At 43.1% G+C, this 13,241-nt stretch overlaps 1 protein-coding gene across 3 annotated transcripts in view; it reads left to right on the top strand.

Annotated features, from left to right (window-relative positions):
- The window catches only part of ZNF81 (zinc finger protein 81), an 83,948-nt gene that overhangs the window by 57,214 nt on the left and 13,493 nt on the right, over positions 1 to 13,241 (top strand). For all 3 annotated transcript variants that reach the window (XM_081793195.1, XM_081793193.1, XM_081793194.1), the window contains 2 exons: positions 3,572 to 3,698; positions 12,290 to 12,385. In XM_081793195.1, the coding sequence (XP_081649321.1) occupies positions 3,572 to 3,698; positions 12,290 to 12,385 (223 nt within the window). The remainder of the gene's footprint in view (positions 1 to 3,571; positions 3,699 to 12,289; positions 12,386 to 13,241) is intronic.

The following is a 13,241-nucleotide window of genomic DNA, read 5'->3' as shown; positions in this document are numbered from 1 at the left end:
CCATCTTTATGTCACTGGAATAAATCCCACTTGATCATTTTGTACGATTCTTTTAATGTATTGTTGAATTCAGTTTGGTAATATTTTGTTGAGGATTTTTAAATCTGTATTCATCAGGGATAGTGACCTGTAACTTTCTTTTCATGGGGTAGCCTTGTCTGATTTTGGTATCAGGGTAATTTTGACCTTGTAAGATGAATTTAGAAGTGTTCCTTTCTCTTCTGTTTTTTGGAAGAATTTGAGAAGGATTGATATTCTTTGAATATTTGGTAGAATTCATCAGTGAAGCTGTTTGGTCCTGGACTTTTCTTTGTTGGGAGGTTTTTGATTACTGTTTCAGTCTCCTTTTTAGTATTCAGTCCGCTTAAATTTTCTATTTTCTCATGATTCAGGCTTGGTAGGTTGTGTGTTTCTAGGCATTTATCCATTTCTTCAAGGTTGTCCAGTTTGTTTGCATGTAATTGTACATAGTGGTCTAGTTGGTGATTTTTATAGTTTTTTCTCTGTTGAACCATCCTATTATTCTTTCACTGTGAGCATATTTTTGTTTATGTCTTGAGCATACTTACAGAAAGCTGGTTTAAAATCCTTTACTGCTACTTCCAGCACTTGAATCAGTTCAGGGTCAGTCTCTGCATTTCCTCTTAAACCTCTGTTATTTCTCTTGATACCTTTCTGTCTCTTTCTGTGTTGGTTATTTTCAATTGTATCTTGGTTGTTGGGAATCATATATTGTAGACATTTTTAATTCTGTTTAGTTCCCCTGAAGATTGCTGATTTTTTGTTTCATTTGGGTTAGCAAGTATTTAACTTGGCTTAACTAAAACTGGAAAACTGTCTCCTCTGTGGCTTGTGGTAACCCAAAATTTAGTTAATTTGTGTAGTCAACCAGAGATTAGGAGGAGTTCACATGCAGAACTTAGGCACCTTTTTCTGTCTGAATTCTCCCTTGACTTTCTGGTGCTCATGATGTCTGCAAAAACTCTCCTTTGATTCTTCAAGTCAATAATTAGATTTTTTTTAATGTTTATTTCTTTTTGAAAGAGACAGAGCACGAGCGCGGGAGGGGCAGAGAAAGAGAGACAGAGAATCCGAAGCAGGCTCCAGGCTCCAAGCTGTCAGCACAGAGCCCCACACGGGGCTCGAACTCAAGAAACTACAAGATCATAACCTGAGCTGAAGTCGGACACTTAACTGACTGAGCCACCCAGGTGCCCCTCAAGTCAGTTTGACTGAAGTTTTTCTAATGGAGTTTTAGTTACCCCCCCCCGCCATGGCAAGTGACTAGGTCTACGCACAAACTAAAGGCTGTAAATTTGGTAAACATATCCAGTGCTGTCCCTTTTTCTAATTGTCAATTCTCCTCCAGTAAATACCTGATTTTGTTGCTCTTCAGTATCTCCAGATAGTTTTTTTTTAATATTTTGTTCAGAGTATAGTTGTTATCTATGTGAAAGTTGGTCTGATAAAAGAAATTCAGTCTTTCTGGAACTTAATTATTGTTAATTTTTGGTTTTTTGTTTTTTTTAATATGAAATTTATTGTCAAATTGGTTTCAATACAACACCCAGTGCTCATCCCAACAGGTGCCCCCCCTCAATGCCCATCACCCACTTTCCCCTCCCTCCCCGCCCCATCAACCCTCAGTTTATTCTCAGTTTTTAAGAGTCTCTTATGGTTAGGCTCCCTCTCTCTCTTAAGTTTTTTTTTTTTTTCCCTTCCCCTCCCCCATGGTCTTCTGTTAAGTTTCTCAGGATCCACATAAGAGTGAAAACATATGGTGTCTGTCTTTCTCTGTATGACTTATTTCACTTAGCATAACACTCCAGTTCCATCCACGTTGCTACAAATGGCCAGATTTCATTCTTTCTCATTGCCAAGTAGTATTCCATTATATATATAAACCACATCTTTATCCATTCATCAGTTGATGGACATTTAGGCTCTTTCCATAATTTGGCTATTGCTGAAAGTGCTGGTATAAACATTGGGGTACAAGTGCCCCTATGCATCAGCACTCCTGTATCCCTTGGGTAAATTCCTAGCAGTGCTATTGCTGGGTCATGGGGTAGATCTGTTTTTAATTTTTTGAGGAACCTCCACACTGTTTTCCAGAGTGGCTGCAAATTATTGTTAACTTTTGTATGTGGTATAAGGTATGGGCCAAGGTTTGTTTTTTTCATCCAAAACTTACATCCATTGTTCCAGCACAATTTTTGAAAAGACCTTCCTTTTCCCCAATGAATCACTGTGGTGCCTTTGTCAAAAAGAGTTTGTCTGTATGGGTATGGTTCTGTTTCTTGACTCTGTTCTGTTCTATTGATATATCTGTCTGTACTTACATCAATACCACACTGTCTGAAGTATTGTAGCTTTATAGTAAGTCTTAACACTACATATAAATCCCTGCTTTGGCTATTCTAGGTTCTTTGCCTAGCCACATAAACATTAACATTTCCTTGCCAGTTTTTACCAAAAAGTTGACAAATAATTGATTGAACAAGTAGAAGACAAATGAGTATGGTGATAGCAAATTTCAATAACACTCAACCAATTTGATGTATATATTAATAGAATACTACAGCCATCAACAGCTGTATATATATTCTTTTCCAGGGACACATGAAACATTCTCCTAGATAGAGCATATGTAGAAATCATACAGAGTATATTTTCTGACAGTGTGGAATTAAGTTAGAAATGAATAACGAAAAAGCATCAAGAGAAAATGGCTGTATTTTTGACGAATAAATTAAAGCAATAGTAGAGGGAGCTATGTATAATTTAATTAAAAAAAGGTATACATGCTTCCTTCTAAAAGTTATAGAACACAAACTTCCCACTAAAATTAACAACAAAATAGGATCAAGGTCAAATCCTGTACAAAACTATTATTTTTAAAAATGTATGACTGACTGGGGTACCTGGGTGGCTCAGTTGGTTAAGTGCCTGACTTTGGCTCAGATCACGATCTCACGGTTCTTGAGCTCAAGCCCCGCATGGGGCTCTGTGCTGAGAGCTCAGAGCCTGGAGCCTGCTTCGGATTCTGTGTCTCCCTCTCTCTCTGCCCCTCCCCGGCTTGTGCTCTGTTTCTCTCTCTCAAAAACAAGTGGACATTAAAATTTTTTTAAATGTATGACTGACTGTTGTACCAATGAATAGCAAAAATTTACAATTCAATATTTGTATTCTACACATTATATATAACTAGGTATTTAATAGACACACCATATAGCATATTCTGGTGAAAGTCATTTAAAAAAATTCTTTGGGGTACCTGGGTGGCTCAGTCGGTTAAGCGTCTGACTCTTGATTTCGGATCAGGTCATGATCTCACAACTTGTGAGTTCGAACCCCACATAGGGCTGTCCGCCGACAGCACGGAGTCTGCTTGGAATTCTCTGTCTCCTTCTCTATCTGCCCCTCCCCCACGAATGCTCTCTCTCTGTCTCAAAAATAAATAAATAAACATTTAAATTAAAATAAAATAAAATAAAATAATCTCTTACTGATCTTCTCCCTATCACCCACTGCTGGCCATGTCGCCCTGAGCAGGATTGTGTTGTTACAGGGCTCCGTGTCGTTCGAGGATGTGACTGTGGACTTCAGCAGGGAGGAGTGGCAGCAGTTGGACTCTACACAGAGACGCCTGTACCAGGATGTGATGCTGGAAAACTACAGCCACCTGCTCTCATTGGGTAAGCACAGCCATTCTAAGAATCTACAAAGGAGCATGTAATGGATAAAATTGTATCCTCCCTGTAAAATATGTTGAAGTCCTGACCTCCAGTACCTCAGAATATGACCTCTTTTGGAATTAGGGCCTTTATAGAAGTAATCAAGCTTAAATGAGGTCATTAGGGTGGGTCCTAATCTGGTACGACTGGTGTACTTAAAATAAGGGAACTCTAGACAGAGAGACACATACACACGGAGGAAAGACCGTGTGAAGACACATAAAGAAAAGAAGATGGCCGCGTCACTAGAGTGATGCATCTGTAAGCCAAGAAATGCCCAAGACCACCAAGATGTTGGAGAGCAACATGAAACGGTTCCTTCCTGTTTTGAAGGTTCTACTTCAAAAAGAGCATGGCCTTACTGATACCTTGATTTTGGACTTCTGGCTTCCAGAACTGTGAGACAGGAAATTTCTGTTATTTCAAGCTGTCCAGCTTGTGGTATTTTATCATAGCAGCCCTAGGAAAGTAACATGAATTTTTATACTTGGGAAGTGGGTTGCTGCTGTAACAAATACTGAAAAAAAACATGGAAGTGGCTTTGGAATTGGGCAATGGGTAGAGGCTGGAAAGGTTTTAGGTACTTCACAGAAAAGGCCTAGATTGCTTTGAAGAGATTGCCGAAAGGAATGTTAAAGGGGCTTTTGGTGAGGTCTCAGAGTGAGGAGCATGGAAACTGGAGGAGAGGAGATCCTTGTTATAAGGTGGCCGAGAGCTTGACTGAATTCTGTTCTGTTGAGTGGAAAGTAGAAATTGTAAGTGACAAACTTGGAATTTTAGCTGAGGACATTTTTTTCCTTTAATGTTTATTTATTTTGAGAGCAAGAGAGCACGTGCTAGCAGAGGAGAGAGAGAGAGAGGAAGAGAGAGAATCCCAAGCAGGCTCCACACTGTCAGCGCAGAGCCTGATGCAGGGCTGAATCTCATGAAGTGTGAGATCATGACCTGAGTCAAAATCAAGAGTCGGACACTTAACTGACAACCACCCAGGTGCCCCTAGCTGAGGAAATTTCTAAGTAGTGTTAAAAGGCATGGCCTATGCTTTCCTTGCTGCTTATAGTAAAATGTAGGAGGAAAGAAAGACATTGAAGAGGAATTGTTAGTAAAAATGAAGCAGAACTTGAAGATATGGAAAATGTTTGGCCTATCCATATCACAAAAAAATGAGATGGACTCTGGAAAGAACACCAAAGGGGTGGACAACCAGTTGCTAAGCAGAACAGATGTATGCCTTGTGGATCCAGTCAACCCTGTCAGTAGAAATACTGCCAGCTTAGACTGAAGAGGACGGAGACAGGAAAAAATGAGCTGTCCAGGAAAATGAGGGAAGGCTGTAGGCTATCTGGGATTGTGCAGATAGGACGTAGGCTGGTAAAACCGTTTGGCTGTGTACACGCGTTTTCCTTCAAGAAGAGGGATGAATGACTCCAGGGATGGGTCAGAGGCCAACAGGGCTGCTGCCACCACCACAGGCCCAGAAGTCACTGTCTGGGAAAATGGCATGTGACAGACCATCACCTCCTCAGTTCCAGAGGGCAAGCCACCTGCTTGGTTCCAGGCCTGAAGGGGCAGAGCTCTCACCCAGGGTCAAGGGTGTGGAGTTGCCACATCTGATCTGAGGTCACACCTCATGACAACTTTCGGCTCTCTTGAATTGCTGCTCCAAAGTTCTTTTCGACTCTCCCTTATAGTACTTGTCGACTGTCACGTTTGTGCCATTATTTAGCCTTAGATGGAGTTTGCCACCCACCTTGGGAAGCATGCTCAAGCAGCACACTCCGGGAAGACCCAGGCTCGGTGCTCTAGGGGTTACTACTGACCTCTCACCATCTATAGGCTGGGGCTTGATCAGAAGGACTTGGGCCCCCTGTGAGTGGGGAGTGGGTCTCTCCTGCTGGCCACATTTCCTGTGTCCCACCACTGGGTGAGGATTCAGCACTGGACTCTTCCATGTTCACTGCCCATTACTAAAGGAGTCTTTGGTTCTTTTTTTAAAAATGTTTTAAATGTTCGTTTATTTTTGAGAGGGAGGGCAGGGAGAGGGGCAGAGAGAGAGGGAGGCACACAATCTAAAGGAGGCTCCAGGCTCTGAGCTGTCAGCACAGAGCCCGACATGGGGCTCGAACCCATGAACCTGGAGATCATGACTTGAGCCAAAGTCAGACGCTTAACCGACTGAGCCACCCAGGCGCCCTGAAGGAGTCCTTGTTAAGTGTCCTTTCTTCCACGTGCTAATAACGCTTAAATTCAGCAAGTAAGTAAGTTGAGACCAAGTAGGAAGCTAAAAGCTGTTTCTCTATAGAAGTGCAGTTATCCTCAGAGGATGGCAGGGCTTTGCTCCAAAATCCTAAGGTTTGCTCTGTGATTCTCCTGTGAGGGCCTGCCAAAAGCTTCATCCCTATCTGCCACGAACACTTCAAACACCACTGGATCTGCCAGATCATATGGCCCAGTGGCAGAGCAGCTTATATGGCAGTCTGGATCTGTAAAGAGCCTTCTTTCATTCTGGGCTTTGTTCAAAACTAGCAGTTTTTTGGATCACATGGTAAATGGGCCAGAATAGCACACCCAGATGAGGAATATATTGCCTCTGAAGTCTGTAGAGGCCCAGTAGGCATTATCCCTCTTTTACTTATAGCAAGAACCAGATGCAAAAACTTATTCTTCACTTGGAGATTTCTAGGGGTCCAGTGGCATGGAACTTTCCCTCAGGTAGATGGCCCCTAAATTTTTGTCAGATTTATGTCCTACCCTGTGACATACAAATATCTCACCAGTAAGTCAAGAGTCATTACTACCTCTCGTTCATAAGGTCCAGTCAGCATAATGTCATAAATGCAATGGGCCAACGTGATATCTTGTGGAAGGGAAAGGCAGTCAAGATCCCTGCAGACTGGGGCACTTGGGTGGCTCAGTCAGTTGAGCATCAGACTCTTGGTTTCAGCTTAGGTCATGATCTCGCAGTTTGTGAGTTCGAGCCCCTCATCAGGCTCCATGCTGGCGGTGCAGAGCCTGCTTGGGATTCTGTCTCTCTCCCCAACTCTCTGCTCTCCCCCTCCCATTCCCCCCACTCACTTGTTCTCTCTCTCAAAATAAATAAATAAACTTAAAAAAAAAAGATCCCTGCAGACTAAATTATGACATAGGACTGAAAGGCTGATATATTTCTGAGGTAGGACAGTAAAGGTATATATATAGTTGGTCCTAACAACTGAAAGCAAACTGTTTCTAGTAGTCTCTACTAACAGGTATTGCCAAAAAAAAAAAAAAACCCAACCCACACATTTGTCAGATCAATAGCTACCATACCAGGTACGAAGGGATGCGTTAATTTGCTTAAGCAGTGAACCTGTGTCTCGTACAGCAGCTGCTATTGGAATTACCACCTGGTTAAGCTTATGATGAGCGACTGTCATTCTCCAAGATCTATTTGTCCTCTGCACAGGCCAAATAGGTGAGTTGAATAGACATGTGGTGGAACTCACCGCCCTGGCATCCTTCAGGTTCTTGATGGTGGCCCTAATCTCTGCAATTCTTACAGGAATGCATATTTCCTTGGTTTACTATTTTCCTAGTAGAGGCAGTTCTAGTGGCTTCCACTGGTCCTTTCTCACTGTAATAGTCCTCACTGCACAGGTCAGGGAACCAGTATGGGGATTCTGTCAGTTGCTGGGTATCTGTATTCTAATTTTGCATTCCTGAACCAGGGAGATAACCACAGGATGGGTTTGGGGGACTGCTGGGCCCCCTGTGAGATGGAGCTGGGCTGAATCGCAATTGATCACTTTACTCTCATAAGCCCCTATGCTGTCTAGTGGGCCACAGTGACATCCTGCGTCTCCTGGAATTAGTGTCCATTTAGAACTGGTGTCCAATGATCTCTGAAAAGCCTCACTATGTCCTTTGCCTCAATGCACAGTCACCCTGACAAGGGGACTGTAAATCCCTTTAGAGAAGGCTGGGAGAGAGATTAGTAGTATAAATTTTGACAGTGTAGTGGGGGTCCTTCCTCAGGGGAGCTGTCTCCCCTTCATTCAGAGATTTCTGGGTCTGTAAACTGGCTCAAGTCTGAAAATTGATGGAGGAGCTGAGACTCTCTGTTTTTATGTTTCAAGTTAGACTTCTGTTCACTTGAGCTAGAACTCTTCTCTTTATACAGATCAAGTAAGAATTTAATAGATTGCTGGGGTGTCTGGGTGGCTCAGTCGATTAAACATCTAACTTCAGCTCAGGTCATGATCTCACAGTTCGTGAGTTCGAGCCCCACGCCGGGCTCTGTGCTGACAGCTCAGAGCCTAGAGTCTGCTTCAGATTTTCTCTCTCTCTCTCTCAAAGATAAATAAACATTAAAAAATTTTTAAAAGAATTTAGTAGATTGCTCATCTATTTTCTAGAGACATCATGATCAACTAGCCAACACCATGGGTCTCTCTGCAAGTCAGACTATTCTGATCACTGCTGTCCACTATAGTATCTGTCCACTATAGTATCACTTGACCCTTCTGTCCACTATAGTAACTGTGCCCACCTTGCATTTAGCAATTCAGTGCCTCCATGTGGCCCCTGCCACCCCAGGATCCAATTATGCCCATTGCATTTGGGTTTCCCAATTGAGTGGCAGCACTTCCACTATAATTGTGTGTCCTACAGAGAAGAAGCAATCACAGAAATCTTTAAGGATTCTGCCCCCTCCCCACACCCACCCAAATTTGTTTGTCACAGCCATGGTCACAGATATGTCCTCTGGATCCTCCCAGTGCGGGACAGAATGTCTTACATGATAAACCCACTCTAACATCCCAGTATCCCCAAGCCTTTGGATGCCTTTCTCTATAGTATAGAGAGTTCTTCCAAAGCAGTTCTCCATTTCAGCTGCATTTAGTACAGGCCATGTTTTGATCCACGTTTCTGCCAACTAAGCAAAATGTTCAAGCCCTCTCTAACCCAAGTGGCATCATTAAATTCAGAATCTGTTTAGTGTGCACATACCACTAAATCTGGCCTGATCCAACTTTATGTTCTTTCCATTATCCCGCACTCTTTTATTTATTTTGACAGAGAGAGAAAGAGAGAGTGGGGAAAGGGAAGACAGAGAAAGGGAGAGAGAATCCCAAGCACACTCCACACTGTCAGCACAGAACCCAATGCAGGGCTTGATCCCACAAACTGTGAGATCGTGACCTGAGCTGAAATCAAGGGTCGGATGCTCAGGTGACTGAGTCACCCAGGTGCCCCCATTATCCCACACTCTTCATACCCATTTTTACCCAGATTTCCCAGATTTCTGTCTATATAAATTAGACAAATAATGCAGTTCTTTTGCACCTTCTCATGAATTTACACTATATCTCACTCTTTGGGCCCTGATGAGACTTGAGTCTAGTTAGAGGTCTAGAAGCAAATAAGGGTATGTCCTGGGAGAACTCAGCAGTACCTTGCAAGGCAAGTACCTCAGAGGAGGCCATTGCAAGGTCCTCAGGCAAAGTAGGGTTAGTCTTCTCAGAGAGGGGTAGAAGGGCTACTTCTACTGGCAAAGAAGACTCATCAGAATGTAGAAGTTCAGCGTCCTCATATGTTTCCATTCCAATTTTTAGGTTTCCTTCCTTCTCAGTCAGTTCCCTCACCTGAATAGCAGACACCCTGTGAGGTTGGGAATTCAGTTTGTGTTGTAATGTAGCCATTCACAGGATGAGACTCTGGGTTTGGTTTTCAGCAATATCAACTCTGCAGCTATAGGAGGTAGGGGTTTCTTTCAGGAAAGACATAGAAATGTTCAGGTCATGTATGCAGTGCTTGAGCTGGGAAATCAAATCCCTGAGTGCATCCTTTAGTTTCCGGCCCCCCACTTTGACCAGCATAATTAAGAGCAACCAGGCAATCTTATACTTGTAAGTTTGACAAAAATGTCTAGGGTATCAAATATAAGGTCCTGCAGAAAGATGCCTCTCATCAGCATTTGATTAGGAATATCCAGGGGTGATATTTTGCATATCTCTTTTGCCACATCATGCCATGGACTATTAGTGCCCTCTTTACTACTGGAAATAGAGTCATTAGCGCATTCAAATCTAATCAGAATAGGGAACCAATTCTAGAAACCCCATAGCCAGTTCAGAAAACTCATTCTTACTATTCTTTTCCTCTAGAGTCACCCTCAAAATTTGTATTATGGCTCTCCAGAGAAATGGAACCAATAAGATACGGTTATATATGTATACAGAGTACACCCACACACTATACATACGTACATATACATAGAGACAGAGAGAATGAATACATGTACATATACACAGAATCTGGGAAAGAGGTTTATTTTAAGGAACTGGCTCACCTGACTGCAGGGACTGACAATTCTGAAATTTATAGGGCAGGCTGGAAATTCGGGTGAGCTGATACTGTAATCCTGAGTCTGGAATCTTCAGGGCAGGCCAGAACACTGAAAACCGAGGCAAGGTGTCTGTGTTGCAGTCTTGAGGTAGAATTCCTTCTTTCACTAGCCGTTCCTTGTTCCCTCTGCCCTCAGCAAACACCTCAGTGGGTTATGGTTCGTCACCTAGTGGGCTGACCTGAAAATTCATTCCTTGAAGGATCTGCCTGAATTGGATTGTTGTAGTCAATGTAGTTTCCATTGACTTTAATCACAGGACACAGTAGTACTAAGAGACCCCCCCCCCCAAGGGATTTCCTGTATTCCAGGCATGCTTCTTCCTCTTTTCCATTGTGGGGCAGGAGTCCAGTTCCCCTGAGTAACCAGGATCAGTCACCCAGGCCAGCACAGTAATTCCCTTCTTTGCCTTTTGATTCAGAGATGTGAGGGGCCCAAAATGTCAGGTGGCAGATAAGTCTCCCAGTTCCGTGGAATCACTATTGTGTCTCCCAGTGGAAGCATTCCTCCCTTTGGAACAGCAGAGCTTAAGGTCATAAGAACAGGAAGCAAATATTTTGCTAATGGACCAGGAGAGGTAATAGTGAATGGTGCCACTCCTGGGCTGGGGCCAACGGAGTGGGGCCACCGCCATTGTAGGCTTGGAGGGTAGAATATTGAGCCAATACGAATTACTCTCAAAACTTAAAATCTAGTGGAATTTGCCTTGTTAGGCTTTGGACTTTGTTGGGACCTGTGATCCCTTTTTTCATTCCAGTTTCTCCCTTTTGAAATGGGAATGTCTATCCTATGCCTGTCCTACCACGGTATTTTGGCAGATAAGTTGTCTGCTTTCACAGGTTCGCGTGGAGAGAAACTGCCCCAAGATGATTCACACTCCCAACTCATTCATAACCAATTTGGGTGATTTAGATAAGATTTGAGACTTTGAGTTGATATTTTGATAGATTTTGAACTTAAGACTTGATGCTGGAATGATTAAGACTTTGGGGGATATTGGGATGGAGTTAGTATATTTTGCACGTGGGAAGGACATGAATTTGGGGGGGTCAGAGGGCAGATTTTTATAGGTTGAATTGTGTGTCCCCTGAAAAAAAGATATGCAGAAGTCTGAACCCCCAGTACCCAAGAATGTGACCTTATTTGGAAATAGCGTCTTTATAGAGGTAATCAAGTTAAATTTTGTTAATGTTTATTTATTTTGAGAGACAGAAAGCATGAGAGGGGAGGAACAGAGAGAATCCCAAGCAGGCTCTGCGCTGACAGAGCTCACGACTGTGAGATCATGACCTGAGCCAAAATCAAGAGTTGGTTGCTTAACCAACTGACCCACCCAAGCACCCCTGAAGAAATCAAGTTAAAATGAGTTCATTGGGGTGGGCCCTAATCTAATATGACTGGTGTCCTGGGGCACCTGGGTGGCTCAGTTGGCTAAGCGTCCGACTTCAGCTCAGGTCATGATCTCAAGGTTCCTGGGTTCGAGCCCTGTGTCGGGCTTTGTGCTGACAGCTCAGAGCCTGGAACCTGTTTCAAATTCTGTTTCTCCCTCTCTCTCTGCCCCTCCCCTGCTTTCTCTCTCTCTCTCTCTCTCTCTCTCTCTCTCTCTGTCTCTCTCTCTCTCTTAAAAATAAATAAACATTAAAAAAGATTTTTTAATATGACTGGTGTCCTTATAAAAAAAGGGAAATTTGGGCATAGAAATAGACACACATAGAGGGAAGACGGCCATGTAACTGAAGTGATGCACTTACAAGCTTAGGAACATCAAAGAATGGAACGTCGTTGCTGGCAAAGAACAAGCTAGAAGAGTCAAGGAAGGATTCTCCCTTACATCTGTGAGAGAGGGCATGGCCCTGCTAAACACTTTGATTTCAGACTTGAGCCTCCAGAAGTGTGAGACAATGATGTTCTGCTGTTTTAAGTCACCCAGGTTTTGGTACTTTGTGAGAGCAGCCCTAGGAAACGAACACAGAGCCTCCATGAGAGTATTTCCATTCTCAGCTGCTGAGAACTCTGCAACATCTGATGTGTGTGCTGGTGGCATCCTTGATTGGTCTGAGATGCTTCAGTCCATTAACCTCTGTGATTATTGCTCTTTTCCCAGTGAAATGTGGTTACTTTTGGAAAGCAATTAGCTGGACCCAATTCTATCATGTCCTGTTAACAGGGTATGAAGTTCCCAAACCAGAAGTCATCTTCAAGTTGGAGCAAGGAGAGGAGCCATGGATTTTGGAGAGAAAAACCCCACATCAGAGCTGTTCGGGTGAGTGAGTGCAACCCAGGCAGATCTGGGGGCACAGAAACACTTTTCTTTTCCTAAGAGGTTGGTGCCTTTAAAATTCTATTATTTCTACCATCTTGAAGGTTCTAAACTTTGGAAGCTGCTTAAGGAAAAATAACATTGGCCTCTTAGGTACCAGACTGCTCTCTCCCTTTATTTCCCTTACTGTTGTCAACTGTCTTTTTGGCCTGACTTGCGTCCAGGAGAATTGCTACAGTTCCTACACTCTGGATCATATGCCAGGCTTCCTCCCTATAGATCTTGCTTTTTTGGATGTTCTGTCCTTCCATCACATTTTTATGCTTCATTATTTAAACCCCACCCCCAAGGTCTTAGATTCTTATCATACACTTTCAGGTTCTTTTTGTTGTTAATTTTTTAAATCTTTCTTTATTTTTGAGAGAGAGAGAGAGAAAGCAGGGGGTGCGCAGAGAGAGGGGAAGACACAGAATCTGAAGCAGGCTCCAGGCTCTGGGCTGTCAGCACAAAGCCCGACGTGGGGCTTGAACCTACGAACTGCGAGATCACGACCTGAGCCGAAGTCAGATGCTTGACTGACTGAGCCACCCAGGCGCCCCTATACTTTTAGGTTCTAATGAGTTTGCCTTCTTTGTAAACCAGCTTGTTGCCTCACTCCACCTTCTTTCTCCTAAGTTTTATCTTCTCACGTCTAAGATACCAATAAACTGTCATCATCTACAACCAGCCTCACCTCCTCCTCTCTCTGTAGGAATTGCTTTCATATTCCTTACTCCTCTCCACCTCCCCATCACAATGTATCTCTCCCATCTTCTGACCTTAGGATCATTGTCATTTAGCATTTTTTCTTTTAAATAAG

Source organism: Panthera onca, chromosome X (genome assembly GCF_046562875.1).
Source record: "Panthera onca isolate mPanOnc1 chromosome X, mPanOnc1 haplotype 2, whole genome shotgun sequence".
In the NCBI taxonomy this organism is placed as follows: domain Eukaryota; kingdom Metazoa; phylum Chordata; class Mammalia; order Carnivora; family Felidae; genus Panthera; species Panthera onca.
The sequence above is the reverse complement of the archived record's forward strand: the minus strand, read 5'-3'. Positions and strand labels throughout refer to the sequence as shown.